This window comes from Somniosus microcephalus, chromosome 8, assembly GCF_052327205.1.
Source record: "Somniosus microcephalus isolate GS21.2 chromosome 8, FLI_Smic_1.0, whole genome shotgun sequence".
Lineage (NCBI taxonomy): Eukaryota > Metazoa > Chordata > Chondrichthyes > Squaliformes > Somniosidae > Somniosus > Somniosus microcephalus.
In genome coordinates, this window is record NC_140994.1 from 258149454 (window position 1) to 258175601 (window position 26148).

At 44.7% G+C, this 26148-nt stretch overlaps 1 protein-coding gene across 1 annotated transcript in view; it reads right to left on the bottom strand.

Annotated features, from left to right (window-relative positions):
- The window catches only part of LOC147114272 (uncharacterized), a 180293-nt gene that overhangs the window by 6466 nt on the left and 147679 nt on the right, over positions 1-26148 (bottom strand). The window contains exons 5-6 of the mRNA XM_085996101.1: positions 15331-15441; positions 4126-4225 (exon numbers count right to left, since the gene is read on the bottom strand). Coding sequence (XP_085852227.1) covers positions 4126-4225; positions 15331-15441 — 211 coding nt within the window. The remainder of the gene's footprint in view (positions 1-4125; positions 4226-15330; positions 15442-26148) is intronic.

Genomic DNA, 26148 nt, shown 5'->3' on the forward strand with positions numbered 1-26148 from the left:
AACTCCAGTATGATTTGGACAGGTTGGGGGTGATATGGCAGATGCAGTATAATGTGGATAAATGCGAGGTTATCCACTTTGGTGACAAAAACAGGAAGGCAGATTATTATCTGAACGGGAATAGATTGGGAGAAGGGGAAGTGCAACGAGACCTGGGTGTCCTTGTGCACCATTCGCTGAAGGTAAGCATGCAGGTGCAGCAGGCGGTTAAGAAGGCAAATGGTATGTTGGCCTTCATAGTGAGAGGATTCGAGTACAGGAGCAAGGATGTCTTGCTGCAGTTGTACAGGGCCTTGGTGAGACCACACCTTGAGTATTGTGTGCAATTTTGGTCACCTTATCTGAGGAAGGATATTCTTGCCATGGAGGGAGTGCAGCGAAGATTCACCAGGCTGATACCTGGGATGGCAGGAATGACGTATGAGGAGCGATTGGGTCGATTGGGCTTGTACTCGCTGGAGTTTAGAAGAATGAGAGCGGATTTCATTGAAACTTATAAAATTCTAACAGGACTAGACACAGGAAGGATGTTCCCGATGGTCGGGGAGTCCAGAACCAGGGGTCACAGTCTAAGGATAAGGGGTAAGCCATTTAGGACAGTGATGAGGAGGAATTTCTTCACCCAGAGAGTGGTGAACCTGTGGAATTCTCTACCACAGAAGGCAGTTGAGGCCAATTCATTAAATATATTCAAGAAGGAGTTAGATATATTTCTTAAGGCTAAAGGGATCAAGGGATATGGGGAGAAAGCAGGGGCAGGGTGCCGAATTTGGATGATCAGCCATGATCTCATTAAATGGCGGAGCAGGCTCGAGGGGCCGAATGGCCTACTCACAGAATCACAGAAACCCCACAGTGCAGATAGAGGCCATTTCGGCCCATCGAGCCTGCACCGACACATATACCACCCGATCCCCGTAACCCCTACACCAACACATATCCCACCCTATCCCCGTAACCCCACGTATTTAATCCCCCTAACACTAAGGGTCAATTTATCATAGCCAATCAACCTACCCAGCACATCTTTGGACTGTGGGAGGAAACCGGAGCACCCGGAGGAAACCCACGCAAACACGGGGAGAATGTGCAAACTCCACACAGTCGCCCGAGGCCGGATTCGAACCCGGGTCCCTGGCGCTGTGAGGCAACAGTGCTAACCACTATGCCACCGTGCTGCCCACTATGCCACCGTCCTGCTCCTATCTTCTATGTTTCTATGAGGTAGCAACAGAGGTGCTCGTGACCCTGTGTAAGCGAGGTGGGGGGAGGGGGAGGGGGAAATCAACCAGAGCCTCTGCTCCTGATCACTATGTAGTGAGCCCTACTGGAAAGTGCATTCACATTGATGCAGCAAAGACAGGATCGGGCTCAGATATGATATGTGCGATGGGCGAATAGCCTGCCAACACTCCTGGTCAAGACTTGTGCATGAATAATGGTCATTTGGGTGAGATACCAAGGACAGCTCAAACCAAACACCAACAAGAGTCAGTGCCTCAACAGCAGAGGGGGCTAGTAAATTGGAGATTCATAAAAAAATATACAGTGGGTCATATGGTAGGACATTGGGAGGAATAGGTTTCTGAACACTCAAGAAGCTGGACACAATCCAGGACAAAGCAGCCCACTTGATCGGCAACTTGTCCACCACCTTAAACATTCACTCCCTCCACCACCAGCGCACCGTGGCTGCAGTGTGTACCATCTACAAGGTGCACTGCAGCAACTCGCCAAGGCTTCTTCGGCAGCACCTCCCAAACCCGCGACCTTTACCACCTAGAAGGACAAGGGAACACCACCACCTGCAAGTTCCTCTCCAAGGCATACACCATCCTGACTTGGAAATATATGGCCATTCCTTCATCGTTGCTGGGTCAAAATCCTGGAACTCCCTCCATAACAGCACTGTGGGAGCACCTTCACCACATGGACTGCAGCGGTTCAAGAAGGCGGCTCACCACCACCTTCTCAAGGGCAATGCGGGATGGGCAATAAATGCTGGCCTTGCCAGCGACGCCCACATCCCATGAATTAATTTTTAAAAATGGCAAGGAACTGTATACCAGCACCCCAATCCTTCAATTATTAAGTGGTTCTGATGGAATGCACAAGATTGATTCCTGGGATGAGAGGGCTGTCCCATGAGGAGAGATTGAGTAGAATGGGCCGATACTCTCTGGAGTTTTAAAAGAATGAGAGGTTCTTATTGAAACTTATAAAATTCTTAGAGGGCTTGACAGGGTAGGTGCTGCGAGGCTGTTTCCCCTGGCTGGGGAGTCATTTAGGAGTGAGATGAGGAGCAATTTCTTCACTCGGAGGGTTGTGAACCTTTGGTGTTCTCTAGCCCTGAGGGCTGTGGGTTTTGAGCCGTTGAATATCTTCAAGGCTGAGATCGATAGAATTTTGGGCACTAAGGGAATCAAGGGATAAGGGGGATCGGGCGGGAAAGTGGAGTTGAGGTCGAAGATCAGCCATGATCTCACTGAATGGCGGGGCAGGCGTGAGGAGGCCGTACGGCCGCCTCCTGCTCCTAATTCTTATGTTCTCATGAACAAAGTTGCAACTTCTTATAAACTTCAAGGGATGTTTTGCAGCCCCTGCATTTTAAGGTGAGTTTCCATTCCTTATCATTCCTTTTGGTCAAGCAGCAATTAAACACTGCATTTAATGTTGTCCGAAATAAGTTGGTGAGGATTTTTGATTAATTTAAAACTGTAGATAAACAGCAGGATATATAAAGCATTTAAAACCATTTCCAAAGGATGTGGAGCTGTATTCTACCCGATACTTATGTTTTGCAATCGTTTTTGTCCCTTCAACTTTCTGCCCTCTTCATCTTCCTCTCCTGAAGGCACTGACATGTGCTCCCTAGGTGATGGCTGCCCTTTAGTGCCTCCTCAAAAACTGCCATGTGTGAATCTGGTCAGTGAGTGCGGGCAGGCTATTTACCTGTGGGAGCATCACCAAAGAGGCCATTCATCTGACATGCACAGGTAAGCACATTGGAGAGGCTGGGGTTGTTTTCTTTGGAACAGAGGAGGTTGAGGGGAGATTTAATTGAGGTGTATAAAGTTATGAGGGGCCTAGCTAGACTGGACAGGAAGGACCTATTTCCCTTAGCAGAGAGGTCAATAACCAGGGGGCATAGATTTAAAGTAATTGGTAGAAGGATTAGAGGGGAGTTGAGAATTTTTTTCACCCAGAGGGTGGTGGGGGTCTGGAACTCACTGCCTGAAAGGGTGGTAGAGGCAGAAACCGTCATCGCATTTAAAAAGTACTTGGATATGCACTTGAAGTAACCTTCAAGGCTACGGACCAAGAGCTGGAAAGCGGGATTAGGCTGGATTGTTCTTTATCGGCTGGCATGGACACGATGGGCCGAATGGCCCCCTTCTGTGACATAAATTTCTATGATTCATTTCAAACAGGACAACCCTCAGGAATGGGAACCCCGGTTGATTTGCTCCTCTACAGCTCATTGCCAATGAAGTAGAGCATCTCTCCCTGCCACCTCAGGTGACCCAGTACAGACCAGGGATTGGATCGGGGACCTTTCTTGTCCGTGTCACTCAATGGCACACCGGATAATACATTTCCCAACAGAGCCAATGGGGTTTAGTCCCATCCTGGCAAAAGGACCTTTGGTCTGGCTCCTTACCTCAATGAATCCCTAGACTTCAGTGAATAACCTCAGAAGGAGTAGTAAATGAATATTTAACACAGACGACTATAGGAAGAATACTCTTCACTATTCCTGCCTGTGGTGGCACCTTCCCAAGCACATGGGGATCAAAAAGTGATAATGGGTACAATTGGTCCCTATCTAAAGTCTTTAAATACTCTACGGCCTTGAAATTGTGTTGCATGTATGAACACTTAATGAAATTGCACTATTTTAATTAGCTTATTTATTTCAAATGGATTAATAAGAACATAAGAAAATCATTAATAAGAATATAATTAATGTCTCTGTTAAAAGACAGAGGAACAGGTTAAGCAGTAACACGCCGATATACACATAGAATCATTTGAAAGCCATTGTGCATAGGGGGTTAGTGCAATAAATTTTGTGCTCCCAGCACAGATGGAAGCGCATATCAGGAATTCAAGTGTAGTGGTTACCGTGTCTGATTTGCAGCCCGGGGACCATGCAGGCTGCCAACATGGGGCCCACTGAACTCCACTCTTGAATTACTGATACGTGCTCCTGTTGTATGAAGCTCTGTAAAGAAGGTAACAGAAGATATGCAAAGTTAAAGTTCCACTTGCGTTACAAATGTGTGTCTGGGAGTATGTTCGACACACTGAGCAATTCAAACTTTAGCGACAGGGCTTATGACACAACGCCACCAGCAGTGACAACAACAACACCAACAGCTACTTAATTTAATATAACATTTTAACACAAAGAAAATGTCCCACAACACTTCACAGTAGAGGTAGGTCGTTAAGGGACTGAATGCTCAGCCGCAACAGGAATAGGTGGAATGACCGAAAGCTGGGCTGAAAAGGGTTTGGAGAACCTTCTTGAGGATAAAGTGAGAAGTGGAGAGGCAGAGGGGTGACATAAGAAAACTACTAGGCACTTGGTCTAAGCGTTAAACAAAGCTTTAATCAACTGTTTTACAACATGGAGATCTAGTTGTGTCCTTCACTAGTTCCTGTTAAGAATGTCCTGCGCAAGCTGGGCCCATGCCCGAGTATTTATACTCTCCCTGGACAGCGCCACCCGTAGGCCACTCAGTATTATTTCATAAGTCATTTCCACATGAATGACAAGCTTCATGTCAAGGGGTTTAGGGAGAGAGTTCTAGAGAGGAGGGAGAAGGTATCTGAAGGCTCTGCCACCAATGATGGGCAAATGGGGGTGGAGGGAAGGGGTGGGGGTCACACGAGGCCAGAGTCTGAGGAGTAGAGGGCGTGGGAGGGGATAAAGTGCTTGAGATTAGATAGGGCAAGGCCATGGGGATAAGAACAAGGGTAACAACAAAAAAACTTGCATTTCTATGGTGCACCTTGCACAACGAACGCCTCAAGGTGCTTCACAGATTGCAATAAGGACAATGGATGTCGAGCGAAAAGAGAGGTTAAAGACGACATGCATCAACTGAGCGGCCTGCGGGTGGCGCTGTCCATGGAGAGTATAAATACTCGGGCACGGACCCAGCTTGCGCAGGACATTAACAGGAACTAGTGAAGGACACAACTAGACCTCCATGTTGTAAAACAATTGATTAAAGCTTTGTTTAATGCTTAGATCGAGTGCCTAGCAGTTTACTTACATCAAAAGAGATGGGCTTTCAAAAGTTTTTTAAAGGCGGTGAAGCGATGGAGAAGTTTAGGGAGGGAATTCCAGCAAATGGGACCAAGGCTCTGCAGCCAATGGTGGGACGAAGGAAAAAGGGTCTCACAAAAGACCAGAGTCAGAGGAATGAAGTGTTCGGTGGGAGGAGATGCAAGGCTGGAGAAGAAAGGAGAGATAAGGTGAGGTTAGACAATGGAGAGATTTAAACATGAAGATGAGGATTTAAATGTTAATGGCCCTGATTTTCCGATGGGAGGCTACCTGCGGGCAGATGCCTCCGAAACAGAAAAAATTCTACCAACCTACCTGCTGGTTCCATAGATCCCGAGGCTTCCGATCCTGGGCCTCTCCTCTTGGAAATGCGCAGAGGCTCAGGTATCCCAGGGGTGCATGCGGTTCGCAAGCACCCCTGGGAGCACGTGGGCCAGCTCAACCAATGGAAGAAGAGAATCTCCATTCATACTTTTGACAGTTCCGTATGCATGGAACTGTCAAAAGTATGAATGGGGATGACTGCAAAAATGCGCCAACACACTGAAATAAATAAAGAAAAACCATTACATATATAAAATTAATTAAAATGGCTTTTAATTAAATATGTTAAACAAGTTTACTTTTTGAATTTTTTTTTAATATGTTTTAACGAGGCTTAATATAACCTTACCTTATTGGACAGGGTTTTAATTTATAAGTGAGTGATAAAATCTTATTTTTCCATTTTTTAAAACTCTTATGCTGGTAAAAGCAGGCCTTTCAGCGGGCGGAAGTTGAGCAATTAGTGCAATTCTCCACCCGCAGAGGCACTTTTCTTGGGCAGGCGGATGATCTGTCAAGAGAATTCTTGACCAATCATAAGTTCCGGGTTTCAGCGCATACGCTTCGCACGCCCAAACCCGGAACTTGCACGGCCCCCTACGGGCGTGTACACACCTCGTACCCACCCTTCGGGGTTGGAAATTCATGGCCAATGTGTTAGAGGACGAGGAGTCGAAAGAGGCTCAGTGAAGACAGGGGTGGTGCGTGAGCAACTACAACAACAACTTGCATTTATATAGCGCCCTTTAACGTAGTAAAACGCCCAGGACTTGTGTGTGTGATAGGATACATGCGGCAGATTTTTTTTTGCACACATTGGAGTTGATTGAGGCTGAAGGAAGAGAGACCAGCAATGAGAGTGTCGGAGTAGTCAAGTCTGGAGGTGACAAAGCATGTTGGAAGGTCTCAGTGGCGAAGAGCAGAAGTGGAAGGAGAGGCAGCCAATGTTGTAGAGGTGGAAGTCAATGTTTTTTTTGTGATGGGGTCTGAAGCTAAACTCAAGGTTGAATGAAATGCCAAGGGTGTAAGTGATCATATGCAGTCTGAGACAGTGGGTGGGGTGGTGGGGGAGGAGTTAGTGGCAAGACATCAGAGTTTCTGGCGGCGGGGAGGGTGGAGGCGCGCTGAAGACATTGGATTTAGTATTCCCGATGTTGTGCTGGAAGAATCTGTGACTCATCCAAGGCTGGATATCGATCAAGAATGACAATGATTTCTTTTTATATATATATACATAATTCACAACACATAGACCTGATGCATTTATTGAGATGTGGCTCTGTGCGACGAATATAAACAATGACACATTTGATAATTTTTCTAATTTTTTTTTCCTCCTTTGAATTTTTCCCCTCCACCCCTGACATAAGAATTGCTCTGCTTGGGTGTAGTGACATTATAAATGCATTTGTGAGGATTTACTCTGGTATTTCTAATGAAATCCAAACTATGTTGGGGTATATTTTCTGTTCTTTTATCAATGGTTAATGCCTGCATTAACAAAATTGTACAGGCAGATTTAGTATGAATGCATTAAGCTTTAGTAGGAGAACAGCGCCAGTCAGATAATTTAGCCCATTTTATTGCAATGTGATGTAACTGCACCAGAAATACTAAAGAGAGGAAATCTTCGCAAACACATTTATAACATTGCTACACACAGCAACTTCAGGAATTCGAACTCCTGTAGACCCTTAAGGGGAGACCAGAAAAAAAACAATGAATAATGGAAATCAAAACAAAAAGAAAATTCCTTTCACACAAATTAATTGCACAACATGGTTGCAGAGACATGAAATCTTGGCAGCTGAGACGCACTGGAGATGCTGATGTAATTTGGGATGTTTTATATAGGCCGCCACTGTCAAGTGCTCTCAAATAATGAATAGCAGCATCTTCAGATATTGCCTGAGCACACTTCTCGGCATCTCAGTGCTGGAAAGGCACCCAGTAAAGCAATCCATCAAAGTTAGATTAAGGCCGAAGCCATTAGTAACATCATCTATGACAAGCAGCTGAAGTGTACAGGTCACCTATGCATACTAATGGTGCCCATGCCATAGTGAGGATAAATCTTGTGATTGCACATGCAACATGGCGGAGGATCAGCTCGGAGAGCAGGAATCAGGTAGCCGCCTCTACCGAAAGCTGATGCGAGAATGGCCGATTGTGTCGAACTAATTTAACTCATCGAAACACAAACGTAATGAGACAGAATTAATAAATGATCTCATAGTAAAGGATCCTCTAGGAAAGAGTGATTATAGCATGGTTGAATTTCAAATTCAGTTGGAGGGTGAGAAAGTTGCATCTCAAACCAATGTCCTGATCTTAAACAAAGGCAATTACAGTGGCATGAGGGCAGAACTGGCTAAAGTGGACTGGAAAAATAAATTAAAGGGTAAGACAGTTGAAATGCAGTGGTGGATACTTAAGGAGATATTTCATAACTCAACAAAAATATATTCCAGTGAGAAAGAAAGATTTTAAGAGAAGGGAGCACCATCCGTGGCTAACTAAGGAAGTAAAGGATGATATCAAATTCAAAACGAAGACATACAATGTTGCTAAGATTGGTGGGAGGCCAGAGGATTGGGAATTTTTTTTAAACCAGCAAAGGATGACTAAAAAAAAATAAAGAGAGAGATGAATTATGAGAGTAAACTGGCAAGAAATATTAAAACAGATAGTAAGAGCTTCTACAGGTATGTAAAAAGGAAGAGAGTAGCTAAAGTAAATGTTGGTCCCTTAGAGGATGAGACTGGGGAATTAATAATGGGGAACGGGGAAATGGCGGAGACTGAACAAATATTCTGTCTTCACGGTAGAAGACACTAACAACATCCCAATAATGGATAATCAAGGGGCCACAGGGAGGGGGGAACTAAAGACAATCACTATCACTGAGGAAATAGTACTCGGTAAAATAATGGGACTAAAAGATGACAAGTCCCCTGGACCAGATGGTCTGCATCCCAGGGTCTTAAAAGAAGTGGTTGCAGAGATAGTGGATGCATTGGTTGCAATATATCAAAATTCCCTGGACTCTGGAGATGTCCCAGTGGATTGGAAAACCGCAAATGTAACACCTCTATATAAGAAAGGAAGGAAACAGAAAGCAGGAAACTATAGACCAGTTAGCCTAACATCTGTCATTGGGAAAATGCTGGAGTCCTTCATTAAGGAAGCAGTAGCAGGGCATTTAGAAAATCATAATGCAGTCAAGCAGAGTCTGCATGGTTTTATGAAAAGGAAATCATGTTTAACAAATTTGTTGGAGTTCTTTGAGGATGTAACGAGCAAGGTGGACAAATGTGTGCCAGTGGATGTGGTGTATTTGGATTTCCAGAAGGCATTCAATAGGTGCCACATAAAAGGTTACTGCATAAGATAAGAGCTCATGGATTTGGGGGGGAATATATTAGCATGGATAGAGAATTGGCTAACTAACAGAAAGCAGAGTGTCAGGATAAATGGGTCATTTTCTGGTTGGCAAACGGTAACTAGTCGGGTGCCACAGGGATCAGTGCTGGGGCTCCAACTATTTACAATCTACATTAATGACTTGGATGAAGGGACCGAGTGTAATGTAGCCAAGTTTGCGGATGATACAAAGATGGGTGGGAAAGCAAGTTGTGCAGAGGACTCAAAGAATCTGCAAAGGGATATAGAAAGGCTAAGTGAGCGGGCAAACATTTGACAGATGGAGTATAATGTGGAAAAGTGTGAGGCTATCCACTTTGGCAGGAAAAATAAAAAAGCAAATTATTATTTAAATGGAAAGAGATTACAAAATGCTACAGTTCAGAGGGACCTGGGGGTCCTTGTGCATGAAACACAAAAAGTTAGCATGCAGATACAGCAAGTAATCAAAAAGGCAAATGGAATGTTGGCCTTTATTGCAAGGGGGTTGGAGTATAAAAGCAGGGAAGTCCTGCTACAACTGTATAGGGTATTGGTGAGACCACACCTTGAGTACTGCGTACAGTTTTGGTCTCCTTATTTAAGGAAAGATATACTTGCATTGGAGGCAGTTCAGAGACGATTCACTAGATTAATTCCAGAGATGAGGGGGTTGACTTATGGAAAAAGGTTGAGCAGATTGGGCCTATACTCATTGGAGTTTAGAAGAATGAGAGGTGATCTTATTGAAACATATAAGATACTGAGGGTGCTCGACAACGTAGATGCAGAGAGGATGTTTCCCCTCGTGGGGAAATGTAGAACTCGGGGGCATAGTTTCAGAATAAAGGGTCGCCCTTTTAGAACTGAGATGAGGAGGAATTTCTTCTCTCAGAGGGTCATAAATCTGTGCAATTCTCTGCCCCAGAGAGCCGTGGAGGCTGGGTCATTAAATACATTTAAGGTGGAGATAGACAGATCTTTGCAACATAAGGGAGTGAAGGGTTATGATGAGCAGGCAGGCAGGTGGCTTTGAGCCCAAGATCAGCCATGATCTTATTGAATGGTGGAGCAGGCTCAAGGGGCCAAGTGGCCTAATCCTGTTCCGATTTCTTATGTTCTTATGTTCTAACAGATGCATGCACCACGGCAAACCATTCCTTTACCCTTTATTGCTGTGTACATGTCTGATCAGATGGTGGGTTGTCTTTGGACACCATCCATGAGCCTAGGCATTTGCCAGAATGGGAGTATGTGTACGCCATAGTTTTCCCCAATAGGTTAGTGGGTAAATGTACTGCCAAATGCGCAATGAACCATTCAGAGCAGAAGGTCCCTGGGCTCTGCTGAATTAGATGATTTCAACCAGAGCAGCAGTTGAGGTTCTACAATTTGCCTCAGCGTTCCTGTGCTAGGGAAAGAAAAAACAAGAACTTCCAGTTATAAAGTACCGTATCACATCTCTCACAAGCATTGCAAAGCAAACATTGAATTACAACCACTGTTGTTATGTAGGCAAATGGGGCAGCCATTTTGCACACAGCAATGTCCCACAAATAGCAATGAGATGAAAGACCAGGTAATCTATATTTCTGTGTGGTGGTGGTTGAGGGAGCAATGTTTGGCGAAGACACCTGGAGAACGCTCTGCCTTTCTTCAAATAGAGCCACATAATCTTTAGTGTCTACCTGAAGCACTAGGCCAGACCTCATGTGAAGAACAGCACCTCCAGCAAAGTAGTACTCCCTCAGCACTGCACTGCACTGCATTGTTAACCTAAATTGTGTGCTCAGTTCCTGGAGTGGGGCTTGAACCTCAAAACCTTCTGACTCAGAGGTAAGCGTGATACCCACTGAGTCAAGCTGACACTTGCCTCTGAATCAGAGGAGCCTGAGAGAGGTGAAATGCCAATCATGGATCCCTCTACTGATCGCTACCCTCGACCACTTTTGGAAAATGCACCATCTATGTGAACATTGAGAGGCGACATTGGGGGAAAAATTCGGTATCGCCCCATTTGGGGCACCATTATCGGCCGTGCGCAGAGTTTAGCGCCTGGCGCTAATTATCGCCTCCGACAGCAAACTTGGCTTTTATCGCCCCTGGAGGTGATTGGAGCGCTAAATCAGGCGCTTCACACCTGTCTTAAGGCGCAAAGGCCGAGGAACGAGGCGCTACCTCAGAGCGCTGGCGAAGCAAGGAAGGGCAAATCAAAATAAAACTGCAAAGTGCTGCTCAGTACCCAAACCTCCTTCACACAGTGTTGAATCTCTCCAGAGGTCTCTCTCTCTCTCGCTCTCTCTCTTTCAGAATGCGTGGTGCAAAAATTTCACCGACAGAAAAAGGCAGGAAGCGGTCGCCTTTAAATAGCACTCCCCTAGTCCCTTTCTGACTGCAAAACGCTCCCCTCAACCTGTCATTACTAGCGGCAGGTGGTAAGGCAGGGGGCGCCACTCAATATCCGGTGCGGGGCGCTAACGGGGCGTTGCGCACTCGACTGACATCACAATCTGCTGGCGCAGGAGATCGTGACGGTAGTGTTTAGCGCCGCCGCAAAATGTCTAGTTAATTTCACAAGCGGCGCAAACATCACCGCGCCCGGGCGCTAGTTGCTTTGCGTCTCATTAGTGCCCTCTTACAGCACTAACAGGAGGCGCAAACAACTGAATTTTTGAACCATACTTAGAAAGAATATTTACTGAGTTGTAACTGATAACCTTTCACTGAATCAGATCAATTGTCACTGCAACTTAGTTCCGAGCTTCCTCCTTTGTTGGAAAGTTGTCAAAACTCCATGTGCCAAAGGAGTAGATAGCATTCTGTTCTACTCTCTCTTGTCCCTCTTTGGTTTCTTGTGCATGTCCTGGCTTGTCCTAGGCAGTCCTATAAAAGGGGCTTCTCCACAATGACCTCACAGTTGCGTTGAAGGGTCATGCCCTATCTTAGGAACATAAGAACAGGAGGAGGCCATTCAGCCTCTCGAGCCTGTTCCGCCATTCAATGAGATCATGACTGATCTGTATCCTAACTCCATCCACCCGCCTTGGCTCCATACACTTTTGTACCATCGTCTAGCAAAAAATCTATCGATCTCAGATTTAACATTATTAATTGAGCCCCAGCATCTACTGCTTTTTGTAGGAGAATTTCACACTTCTACCATCCTTTGTGTGAAGAAGATTTTCCCTTTCAAATATTGACTGACCTGCAGTGCATTGCCAGAGTGTTCTATTTTTGTGGGGAATATTGTTTGGTTTTTATTTAATCTCCTTGTTCTATCATTGGGGCATTATTGTCGTCCCTTTACGCAATTAAAAAAAAATGATCAAGGTTCAAATTTTTGGTTCAGTGAAAGATTATTATCCATAAAGCAACATCTATGATACTGAAAAAAAACCCAGTAAATACTGGAAATACTCAACAGGTGAGGCAGCATCTGAGGAGAGGGGAAGGTAGGGTTAAAGTTTTAGGTCAATGACCCTTTGGCAGAACTTTCTTGACCTATGATGCCTGGTTGTTTCTGAAAGCGTTTTTTTTTTACTGCATATCTTTATCGCCTATGTTGTATAATGTAAGGCAGGGTTGTGTTCTGCACTGTACCAATACTCAACGAGTTAAGTTAACTTGGCACTGACTGTATTTTTGCTCGTGATGTGTTTTTCAAAATGTTAATGCACAGCTAATTGACTATTTATTTATTATACTCCTGTTGTAATCCTGTGGGAAATTCAGTGCACTGAATACTGGCCTGAGGCCTGCCAAAGTTATTTTCTGAGCACCCTGAACATCTGCCAGAGATGAAACAGCCCATTTGTCTGTACTCGATGTAAATCTGGTCCAAAAAGTGAAAGGACAAAAGTTTTAACTTCTCTTGTCCCTCAATACTGCTCTGTCCATTGATCCTCTGAACACTCAACTCTTGTTCTTCCGAGTACCCTATTCTACACCCTGTTCTTTCTGCCTGCGCCCTTCCTATATTGGAACCAAAACTCATCACACCCTCTTCCTACTCTAACCTGTTCCTTTTCAGGACCTCCGCGTTATTATTTCACTCAATATCTCTCTGCTCCGACAAATTGCAGGTTTTTAAAATCTGAGTATTGGAGTCGCTCAAGTTCTATTGCTGATTTACCTTGTCTTTTTTCTTACTTTGCTCAACCTAGTCCCTAAAGTACAACAGTGTAGCCTGTAGTTGTTTGGTTAATTGCTGGGTCCAACATGTCATTTACTTCTGTGTACATGCTGTTAATATGCTAGTTTCTTTAGTGGTTAAGTCAGGTGCTATCATTCAGTCCATATGTCTTTTAGGTTTATTACACTTTGGATGTTCCCCAAGCATGCGTGGCCATTACAATTGTCTGTAGCCTTTAATCCCTTCCCTCTTCCAATCTTTTTTTTTGCAGAAGGGACAATCTCTAGCCACTCTGGAGCCCATTCAATAATTGGCACTCCATTCTCACCCTCAACCCTACTGGGCTGAAGAGCCTGCTTGGTAAATCTGTGTGTCTGTAGTGTGTTTTAACCTAACATAACCCTACAGTACTCTAGCTCAACTATTTATTTAATTCTATATAATGCCAACTAGCTTATTCTATTTAATAATCTATACATGCCTATCCTTACGTTCATCATCTTAGCCTTGGCCTCTCTGTAAAAGCAACAATAAAAAACCTGACTGCGCTTCACTGTCTCCAGATACAGCTTTTGTGTTCACTAATCAGAAAGTTTTGGAAAAGTGACACGATGCTCTTTAAGTGTGAGTGAAGTTGTCAAATTTGTGATAAAAGACTTAACTGCATGAGATGAATGAATGCGCTTAGACTTCGTAAATTAATCAGTCCAGGACTATTAACATTATTGTAATATACATAAACATTTAGAAACAACATATTTGGAGGCACCTAGCCTGAGTCAATGAGCTGCCTGAAATGTAAATGTGATAGCAACACATGGGATGTACTGTTCCCATTGCTTATCAATTTCCTGTCAGTTATAATTCGAGCATGATGTTTTTGAATGCTACCTGCCAATTAGTATGCTTGCGAGTTTAACAAAAAAGACAAACTAACCTGAGTCAGTCTGGTAGTTCTAATGATAGAATATTGAACTGTGAGGGAGGGTCAAATGTAAGGAAAAATTGAATGCTATAAATAATTAATATGTTGATTTGCTATCAGCCCGTTTCCGCTATTGCCGTTGTCCAATTTCACCCCCTTACTGTCCAGCTTCCAAACTTACTGTGTGGTCAACTCCCAAACCCTGAGTGCTCGCTGCCCTAGTTTTGAATCGCATCCTCGACCGATGTACAACCTCAGCAGTTCCCCGTGGGCTCACTTCAGTGGGTCACAGCTGGGGGGCTGGGTTAAACACTTCATTGCAGCAGAGTCTCATCATCGGGCAAGGGTTGCAGAAAGTCACCAAGGGACCAGAGAACCTACTCTTCCTGGAAGGCATATCTTGCGTTATGACGTTCTACAGGTAGAATTATGCAGAAGTCTGTGGTCTGGACTGTGTTGTTGTTCGGCTGGAGCAGCACAGTGAGACAATGGAAAGGCACAGGACAAAGACACAAAGAGGCGGAAAACGCCACACGATTGCAAGTAAAAATTAAGGAAGCTCCTCGATGGCTCAGTGTCACACTGAGCCATCGAGAACACAAAAGTCCCAGGTTCAGTCACCAGTTTGTGTTGAGTAAGCTGATCTCAGCTGGGGTGGTTGTAGGGATGCTACAATCGCCCTCAGTGTCGTTGGACAAGTAAGGGAGAAAAAAAATCAGTCAGGGTTACTATCCCCGATTGCTCTCTGGTCATTTCTGTTGGAAAGTGCCTGAGCGTGGTCACCAGATGAGGACAATAACCAATAGGGATGAGACATGGGTGTCCACTAAAGTCGGATAGCCTACTGACTCTCATTGTTGAAGCTCATAAATGAAGAGTAGCCACTTGGGCGAGGCTGAGGAGGGCCACCATCAAGGGATGGCATCTTCACGAGGGCGGGGAGAACGAAGAAAACTTGGCAAATAATAAAACCGAGACATGTTTGTGCAGCAGCAGCCATACCAAGCTCTGTAGTCAGCAAGAGCAGCCTCGAACATTGAACACATTGACGGTTAGGTTCTCCGTGGCAGAGCAAATGACTGCAGACCTAATGAAAAACGGACGAGGAGGCCAGGTGCAAAAAGCCAGCGTTAGTAACCATCAGTAACAACTTTCGAGACCCGCCGAGTAAGGTCATAACTTGGAAATGCAAAGCGGAGGGGAAGTCCCTGGTGATGAGCGTCACCAAGTCTCGGCGGAGGGGCTCACCTCGGGGGAGGAGATACTGACTTCGCAAGGTTCCTGGTACTTGAGCGCCCAGCGTCATCTGCAGATGCATTCGCGGAGCTGTCCGTGGTATTGTCCACCCGTCTCTACCGGCTGATGGAAGGTGCAAGGAGGCGGGAAACGTTGTGAGGAGAAATATAAAACAAAAATCAGGGAAATAAATGCAAAAATAAGTAACTCGTGCGATTTGGCAGAAATTATAGCACCTGCTGCAGAACGGGATCATGATAATTAAATAAAAAATAACCTTGAATGAGCATAGCAAGTTTTACAGGGGGGGGGGGGAGGGGGGGAGAAAAGTGCATTGTAACAGAAAAAAAGGTGGAAAGGTTTAAGCAATAAAGTGAACATAATGCACATGATAATAAGTAAACCCACTCGGTGACGTTCAGAGAGTCGAATCAGCCTACCTCTGTCTGATCAATCCTTGACCATATCCTGGATGCGCACCACAACAAGGTAGGCAGACCTTGGCCACTCTACCCCCACTTGAACCGCTCCTCTGGCCAACTAATCACAGGGTCTCATTAATGGTCATTGCAAAAATACAATGTTGAATCAAATGAATCTTAGCGTAACGGTTTCCACTGGCAGGAAGGTCAGTAACTGATTTAAGATAATTGGCAAAAATTCCAGGGGGGAAAATGAGGCGACATTTTTTTTTACGCTCTGAGTTGTTACGATCTGGAACGCGCTGCCGGAAAGGGTGGCGGAAGCAGATTCACTAGCAACTTGCAAAAGGGAATTGGATAAATACTTGAAAAGGAGAAATTTGCAGGGCTCTGGGGAAAGAGCAGGGGGGAGCGGGACTAATTGGAGAGCTCTTTCAAACAGCCGGCACAGGCATGATGGGCTGAATGGCCTCCTTCTGTGCTGTTTGATTCTATGATTCTATCGCATCACATATATCACGAGCTAGGTTCGGATGAAGATGGTTCTTTGGCCCATTTGATCACATCCTCCCAGGACACCAGCTCCACCATCTTCTCATTTACGGCATCTAGCTGTCCCTTAAATGAGTCCATCCTGGCCTGACCAACCTGTTTAAGCAGCTGATCACTTTCACTGTAAAGAGTAACTTCCTGGCATCTGTCCAAACCAAACATGAACCTGTAGTATGTTTGCCCTGCTTAATCTTGGCATATTTTAAATCTTTGTCCCAGGTTTACTTTCTCTATCACATAAGTATCAAACTGGTGTTACTTATATACATATAAAGCAGCTGTATTAATATAGGAGCGATGCATGGTTCACGTTCTTTATCTGGTTGCAACAACAACTTGCATTTATATAGAGCCTTTAACAGGGTAAAACGTCCCAAGATGCAGTGCCAATCTAAGATGAAACAGATAAATTGCCCATTTTGTACCAGGCATGGAGTGGCCTAACAAGACTTCCTTAGCAGGGCTTGAGATCTCATTGAATGGCGGAACAGGCTCGAGGTGCTAAATGGCCTACACCTGTTTCTACGTTCCGATGATACTGCTCCAAAAATGACCCAGGAAATTATTACTTTATTTATGCGGGGGGGCCAGGCGGAGCAGGAGTGCTGCTCGTGGGGCCCTGAAAAAACACACAATCTGAGGCCCCCCCTTGCTGCGGGATTGCTTGCACTTTGCCTCACCCTGAATGGCCAGGTAGCTCAGCGTGGGACCCGGCCGATTGCCCGCCATCCCGCAACTGCCTGCTTGGCGCCCGCAGCTCGCCAGCGGCATTTAAACGAAGGTCGACCCACCGAAGGTGTGATAAATGGCAGTTGGAAAGATTACCTGTAAACATCTGACATTATTCTCTGACTATATAAGCTGTGTCTTTATGCATTTCTCCACTTCACCTGACGAAGGAGCAGGGCTCCGAAAGCTTGTGATTTCAAATAAAGCTGTTGGACTATAGCCTGGTGTTGTGTGACTTCTTACATTTGTCCACCCTAAATATAGTTCAGGCTTCCTTTGGCTACTCCGCTGACTTAGTGGTGGAAGACAAATTTCCCACCTGATAAATCCCACACTACAACTACCACTGGCTCTATATGTAGCCCAGTGCCCTCGGCCATTGCAAAGGCAACTTTTTTTATACTCTGGTTTTAAGGTCCGCTCGTGTGCAGAGCTCTCGTGGGCAGTGCGAGGTAGGCAGTATAGCTTGGTGCTGTCAGTTCACACCAATCAAAGAGCAAGAGCTGGTGTCAAGCCAATGCCTGCAGTATAAGGCAATACATTTTATTAAAAATGTTAGTACTGGCAGCTTTATGCTTCAGCGTTTTTACAGGGCCTTTATTTGGCGTACATAACAGAATTGAATACTTTTCTTTTACATGGTGCAAGTGGGAATTTACACTGACGTTAACCGTAGCATGGTGTTGGAGACATGGTATCAACACTCTGCCTACGATTGTTATTTATCACAAGTCCTTGCTGAATTAAAACTAATTTTGTCAAATTCATTCATGGAATATTTCAGTTGTGTGATGCCTTTGTTGGCTTCTTGATGAAAGGAAGTCAGCTGTGTGTGTAGGCCTAAAAATACAGCACGATGCTATCTTGGAAGCAGAATGCTTCAGAATGTGGGTCTGTGCCAGCAAGCACGTTCACAACTCAGCCATACCATAATGACCCAAATGCTTTTTAAAAATACCATGCCCCCACCCTCGCCACTTCCAGATTTGTCCCGTCTTCTCCCGAAGGCGTTCACTCGTATTGGGACGCAATTCTACAAGCGATGGACCACGTCCAAAATGGCCATTGCTTATCTATGAGCTGAGACGGTGAGCTCTGCCAGCTCAAGCTACTCAACCACAGAGGGCACGACAGTCAAGCCTGATCCCGCCTCAACTCATGTGCACATGCATGCATTTTTCCAGCAGAGGTCACTGGGTGACAATCAGCAGCTGGGAGACCTGTCGTACTCCTTCCCTTTTCCTTCCCATGTCCATCGATGCTAACATTAGAACGCTGACTGCTGCTCTGACTGAGAGCACTGAACTCAGCACAGCTTGGCGTCGATCTGGGACCTTCCTGCTTTAGTGCGGCTCAGCTGCAGACTGCTTTTACCAACTGAGCCATCAGGGAGGGGGAGTGGATGAAAATAGTTTAAACACGCCGGCACACTGTTTAAAAAAGCACGCACACCGCAATGTTCAAATTGAACAAACTGTGGGGATATTCACTGGTAATGTGGAGATGAGCGATACAGTACCTTCACCACACGGACTGCAGCGGTTCAAGAAGGCGGCTCACCGCCACCATCTCGAGGGCAATTAGGGATGGGCAATAAATGCCAGCAACGCCCACATCCCATAAACGAATATAAAAAAAAGAAAGATAGAACTTGCACTTATATAATACCTTTCACAACCTCAGGATGTCTTAAAGTAATAAAAAGGGCAAAAGCAGGAACTAAGTGTCACAAAACATCTTTGAAAGTTCTCTATCTGAATGCACGTAGCATTCGTAACAAAATAGACGAGTTAATGGCACAAATAACTACATATGGGTATGATCTTGTGGCCATTACAGAAACATGGCTGCAGGGTGACAATGCCTGGGAATTAAACATACCAGGTTATTTACATAGGAACATAGAAACATAGAAGATAGGAGCAGGAGTAGGCCATTCGGCCCTTCGAGCCTGCTCCGCCATTCAACGAGATCATGGCTGATCATCCAAACCCTAGCACCCGGTCCCTACACCGATAGCCAACCCACCCAAGCCCTATCCCTGTAACCCTGTAACCCCACGTATTTAATCCCCCCTAACACTAAGGGTCAATTTTTATCATGGCCAAACAACCTAACCCGCACGATCAGGAAGGACAGGCAGGAAGGAAGGGGAGGTGGGGTGGCTATGTTAATAAAGGAAGGAATCACTGTAATACAGAGAAATGATATTGGGTCAAAAGATCAGGATAATGAAACAGTTTGGGTGGAGGTAAGGAATAATAAGGGGGAAAAAACACTAGTGGGCGTAGTCTATAGGCCTCCGAACAGTGGCAACTCTGTTGGACGGAGTATCAATCAGGAAATAGTTGAGGCTTGTAATAAGGGAACATCTATAATTATGGGAGATTTTAACTATCATATTAATTGGACAAATCAAATTGGGCAGGGCTGCCTTGAGGATGAGTTCATTGAGTGTATTAGGGATGGGTTTCTTGAACAGTGTGTAACTGAACCAACCAGGGGGCAAGCAACCTTAGATCTGGTCCTGTGTAACGAGACAGGATTAATTAAAAATGTCCTAGTAAAGGATCCCCTTGGAATGAGTGACCATAACATGGTTGAATTCCATATTCAATTAGAGGGTGAGAAGGTTGGATCTCAAACAAGCATGCTAAGCTTGAATAAAGGAGACTATGAAGGTATGAGAGCGGAATTGAGTAGAGTGGATTGGGAAAATAGATTAAAGGGTAAGACGGTACATGATCAGTGGTGTACATTTAAGGAGTTATTTTACAACTTCCAAAAAATATATATTCCACTGAGAAGAAAAGGGTGTAAAAGAAAAGACAGCCATCCGTGGCTAAGTAAAGAAATTAAGGATAGTATTCGACTAAAAACAAGGGCATATAAGGTAGCCAAATCTAGTGGGAGGATAGAGGATTGGGAAAACTTTAAAAGACAGCAAAAAATAACAAAAAGATTGATTAAGAAAGGGAAGATAGATTATGAAAGTAAATGAGCAAAAAATATAAAAACAGATAGTAAGAGTTTTTATAGTTATATAAAAAGAAAAAGGGTGGCTAAAGTAAATGTTGGTCCCTTAGAGGATGAGACCAGGAAATTAATGGTGGGAAATATGGAGATGGCAAAAACACTGAATGAATATTTTATATCAGTCTTTACAGTAGAAGACACTAAGAATATCCCAACACTGGACAAACAGGGGGCTAAAGGGGGGGAGGAGCTAAACATGATCAAAATCACTAAGGAAGTGGTACTCGGTAAAATAATGGGACTCAAGGCGGATAAATCACCTGGACCTGATGGCTTACATCCAAGGGTCTTGAGGGAAGTGGCGGTAGGGATTGTGGATGCATTGGCAATAATTTTCCAAAACTCCCTGGACTCGGCAAAGTTCCCGGCAGACTGGAAAACTGCTAATGTAACACCCTTATTTAAAAAGGGCAGTAGACAGAAGGGTGGAAACTATAGACCGGTTAGCCTAACATCTGTGGTAGGTAAAATTTTGGTGTCCATTATTAAGGCGACAGTAACAGGACATTTGGATCATCATAATTTAATATGACAAAGTCAGCATGGTTTTATGAAGGGGAAGTCATGTTTGACAAATTTGCTGGAGTTCTTTGAGGAAGTAACATATAGGGTGGATAAAGGGGAACCAGTGGACGTAGTGTATTTAGACTTCCAAAAGGCATTTGACAAGGTGCCACACAAAAGATTATTGCTTAAGATAAAAAATCACGGGATTGGGGGTAATATTCTGGCATGGATAGAGGATTGGCTATCTAACAGAAGGCAGAGAGTTGGGATAAATGGTTCATTCTCAGACTGGCAATCAGTAACTAGTGGTGTTCCGCTGGGGTCAGTGCTGGGTCCCCAACTCTTTACAATCTATATTAACGATTTGGAGGAGGGGACCGAGTGTAACATATCAAAGTTTGCAGATGATACTAAGATGGGAGGGAAAGTAGTGAGTGAGGAGGACATAAAAAACCTGCAAGGGGACATAGACAGGCTAATAAGTGGGAAGAGATTTGGCAGATGGAATACAATACTGGAAAGTGTGAGGTTATGCACTTTGGCAGGCAAAATCGTAGAGCAAGTTATTATCTTAATGGCAAGAAACTGGAAAGTACTGAAGTACAAAGGGATCTGGGGGTCCTGGTGCATGAAACTCAAAAGGTTAGTATGCAGGTGCAGCAAGTGATTAAGAAGGCCAATGGAATGTTGGCTTTCATTGCTAGGGGGATAGAATATAAAAATAGGGAGGTATTGCTTCAGTTGTACAAGGTATTGGTGAGACCGCACCTGGAATACTGCGTACAGTTTTGGTGTCCATACTTAAGCAAGGACATACTTGCTCTCGAGTCAGTACAAAGAAGGTTCACTCGGTTAATCCCGGGGATGAGGGGATGGACATATGAGGAGAGGTTGAGTAGATTGGGACTCTACTCATTGGCGTTCAGAAGAATGAGAGGCGATCTTATTGAAACATATAAGATTGTGAAGGGGTTGGATCGGGTGGATGCGGGAAGATGTTCCCGATGATGGGTGAAACTAGAACTAGGGGGCATAGTCTTAGAATAAGGGGCTGCTCTTTCAAAGCTGAGATGAGGAGGAACTACTTCACTCAGAGGGTGGTAGGTCCATGGAATATGCTGCCCCCAAAAGCTGTAGAAGCTACATCATTACACAAATTTAAAACAGAAATAGACAGTTTCCTAGAAGTAAAGGGAATTAAGGGTTACGGGGAGCGGGCAGGAATTTGGACATGAGTCTAGGTTCGGATCGGTCATGGCCCTGTGGGTAGCGGAGCGGGCCCAGGGGCCGTGTAGCCTGATCCTGCTCCTATTTTGTGTGTCTAATTCTGTTAGATTCAGGAGATGGTTCTGTGATAGTGGATTGGCGGTTAGGATCAGATCAGCCATGATCTTATTGAATGGCGGAGCAGGCTCGAGGGGCCGATTGGCCTACTCCTGCTCCTATTTCTTATGTTCTTATGTTAAACCACTTTACAGCCAATGAAGTACTTTTGAAATGTGGTCATTGTTGTGGAGCAGGCTCAAAGGGTCAAATGGCCTATTCCTGCTCCTATTTCTTATGTTCCTATTTCTTATGCCATGTAGGAGATGCAGCAGCCAATTTGCACACAGCAAGTTCCCACAAACAACACTGCGATAATGACCAGATAATGGGCCGGATATTCCAATCCCTACGGGTGGGTACGCGTTGTGTGCCTACCTGTAGGGACATTGGAAATGCCGGTTTCAGGCATGCACTGCGCATGCACTGGAAACCGGCATTTCCGATTTGTCAAGAAAGCTCTTGACAGATCCTCCGGCTGCCTGGGAGAAGTGCCTCTGCAGGGGGAGAGTTCCGCTTTTTGGAGACCCTCCGCCCACAGAAAACCCTTACAATTCTTGCGCCTGGTAAAAGCAGCATAAGGCCTGCTTTTTCCAGGATAAGATTTGAAAAAAGTTGAAAAATTTTTTCCCCACTGATTTATCATTTAAAAATACTTTAAAAAAAGATACATTTATTTTTAGCCCCGTAAAAAACTTTAATTCTTTTTTTTGAAAAAGTTAAAGTTTTGTTTAAAATAGTTAATTTATTGTACTTTCAAGTCATTTAAAAAATGTGATGTTTTTTTAAAAATGTATTTAAATTTTACTATGTTTTGGGGGTGATCTCCATTCATATGTATGAAGGGAGACTCCCTCCTTTGATTGGCTCCCTATGGCCTACGTGATCCCAGGGACGCTGCAAACTACCTGCGCCTCTGGGATACGTGGGCCCTGCGCACCGGCAGTTTGGTGAGGCCCAGCATCGGAACTGTGCGCCTCCCGGGAGCCCTCAGGTAAGGGCGCAGATTTTTCCAGATCGCAGGCCTCCGCCTGCGGGAGGCCTGCGATCGGAAAATATGGGCCAATCTCTTTTAGTGATATTGGATGAGGAATAAATATTGGCCAGGTCTCCCCTTTTCATTTCTCCAAAATAGTCTTTTGCTGTCTTTGCTATATATGCTCTTTTACATCCACTTGTCAAGGCACACAGGGCCTCGGTTTAACGTCTCATCCGAAAGATGGCACCTCCAACAGTGCAGCGCTCCCATCAGTACCGCACTGGGAGTGTCAGCCTAGATTTGGTGCTCAAGTCTCTGGTGTGGGACTATGAACCCTCAACCTTCTGACTCAGAGGCGAGAATGTTACCAACCGAGTCAAGGCTGACACTCCCAGGTCCGGTCCTGGGTTTGTGCTGAATTAGCTGAATGTGGCCATTTGTAACCACTTCAGCATGTCCTAACTGACATCAGCTAATGCAGCACGGACCAGCAATTGGACCTGGGGCTTCACTGGTTTGTATGGCTCAGTCACGCACACCACAGAGTGCATTTACTCAGATGTTTTTAAATGCGTAAGCAAAATGTAGTGCACAAACAGCCTTAGTTAATATTGGCTGCCACTGTTCCACTCAGTGTCTTAATAACCAATGAGATCACAAAATGCAAAGAAAGTTGTCCAAATCAAATTTAAGAACTTGGGCTGGCTTTTGGCTCTTGGCCTAAATGAACAGCAACAACAACCAGCATTTATTTAGCACCTTTAACGCAGTAAAACATCCCAAGGCACTTCACAAGAGCCTAATAAGAAAAAAAAATTGACACCGAGCCACAAAAGGAGATATTAGGACAGGTGGCCAAGTGCTTGGTCAAAGAGGTAGGTTTTAAGGAGCAACTTAAAGGAGGAAAGAGAGGTAGAGAGAGGCGGAGAGGTTTAGGGAGGGAGTTCCAGAGCTTAGGACCCAGGCAGCTGAAAGCACGGCCGGCCAATGGTGGAGCTGAGGAAATCAAAGATGCGCAAGAGGCCAGAATTGAGGAGTGCAGAGATCTCGGAGGTTTGTAGGGCTGGAAGAGGTCATAGAGATAGGGAGGGGAGGGGGGCGAGGCTATGGAGGAATTTGAAAACAAAATGAAGGGAACAAATGCCAATTCATGTGCAATATGTGGGCTGTAAGGATGTTCACACTGACTAATCTCAGACTGTGGAGCCTGGAGATAGGGAGTGAAGCTAATTGTCTTATCTGGAGCTTAACAAAGGACAGAGTAGCATTAAAATGTATTTCGCGAGCTGCTGCAGCGTGTCCTTTGCTACAAGATACTGAGCCTGTTTATATTCTGCCAGTGATTATATTGGGCTACACAGACATGCTATGCCTGTCCTAAATAATCAGCAAATCACTGCTACGTCAATTCAATCAGGTTTGCTGGCACGTTGCCCTGACCTTGCCAGTTAATTCAATTGGACAGAAAAGTAATCTGGATATTGCAGCAGCCTTTGATTTATCTCTTCCTCACCCAGGTTCTCTATACCATCGGTACTGACACCCATAAGCACCACAACATTTGGTTGAGAAAATGTAATCTACAATAACATGCAGATGATTTAATTTTACACTTTATTTGGTATCTACATAACTAAAACAGTTACACGTCCTAATATGTCAACAGCATTTTCTTAAGTATTCGCCTGAAGAAGATTCAATAAGGATGATGCATAAACCTGAACACTAATAAGAACGTAAGAAATAAGAGCAGGAGTAGGCCATTTGGCCCTTCGAGCCTACTCTGCCATTCAATAAGTTCATGGCTGATCTTCTACCTCATCTCCACTTTCCTGCACTATCGCCATATCCCTTGATTCCCTTAATATTCAAAAATCTATCGATCTCTGTCTTGAATATACTCAATGACTGAGCCTCCACAGCCCTCTGGGATAGAGAATGCCAAAGATTCACCACCCTTTGAGTGAAGAAATTTCTCCTGATCTCAGTCCTAAATGGCCGACCTCTTTTTCTGAGACTGTGACCCCTGGTTCTAGACTCCCCAGCCAGGGGAAACATCCTCCCTGCATCTACCCTGTCAAGCCCTGTAAGAATTTTGTATGTTTCAATGAGATCACCTCTCATTCTTCTAAACTCTACAGAATATAGACCTAGTCTACTCAATCTCTCCTCATAGGACAATCCCCCCATCCCAGGAACCAGTCTAGTGAACCTTCGTTGCACTCCCTCTATGGCAAGTAAATCCTTCCTTGGGTAAGGAGACCAAAACTATACACAATACTCCAGGTGTAGTCTCACCAGGGCCCTATATAATTGCAGTAATTACCATATTGTCATATGAATGAGTACTGTACTTGTATTAAATTCCTCTGTCAAGTACTTTTAACAGAGTTGTTAACCAATTAAGTGTTCATATGAAAATGAACAATGTAATTTCTAGGTTATAATCACGTTTTGCAATGAAGAAACATTGTTTTCTACCATCAACAAAGGTTGTTTTATTTTCACCTCATTTTGAAAGAGATTACTCAATGTTCCATCTTAGTCACCATTTCCCTTCCCTTCCCCTCCCCGGCCATTGTCTCAGGCTGGACTAGACTGTTTGCAATCTCAGAGTTCCATTTCACCCTGAGCTGAGCTTCTGACTCCATATCCTCTCCACCACCAAGACCGCCTACTTCCACCTCTGTAACATCGCCCGCCTCAGTCCCACCTAAGCCCATCTGCTGCTGAAACCCTCATCCAAGGCTTCGTCACCTCCCAGACACGACTATTCCAATACTCTCCAGGACAGCCTCCCATCTTCCATCCTGCATAAACTTGAGCTATCCAAAACTCCTGCCTGTATCCAAACCCGTGCCAAGTCCCACTCGCCCAATAACCTTGTCCTTGCTGACCTACATTGGCTCCCAGTCCCTCCGTGCCCTAATTTTAACATTTTCAATCCCTTGCCCCTCCCTATCTCTATAACCTCCTCCAGCCGAACAATCCCCCAGCCCTCCACCAAACTCTTTGTTCCTGTGACTGACCTTTTTTAGCATCCCCCCACCCCTTTTCCCCACCATTAGTCACTGTGCCTTAAGCCATCTGGACCAGACACTCTGGAATCCCCTCCTTGAACTCCTCCACCTCTCCACCTGCCTCTCCTCCTTCAAGATCCACCTCCTTGACCAAGCTGCTCTTAATATTTCCTTCTTTGTTTCGGTGTCCATATTTGTCTGATTACACCTCTGTGAAGCACCTTGGGATATTTTTCCATGTTAAAGGCGCTATATAAATGTA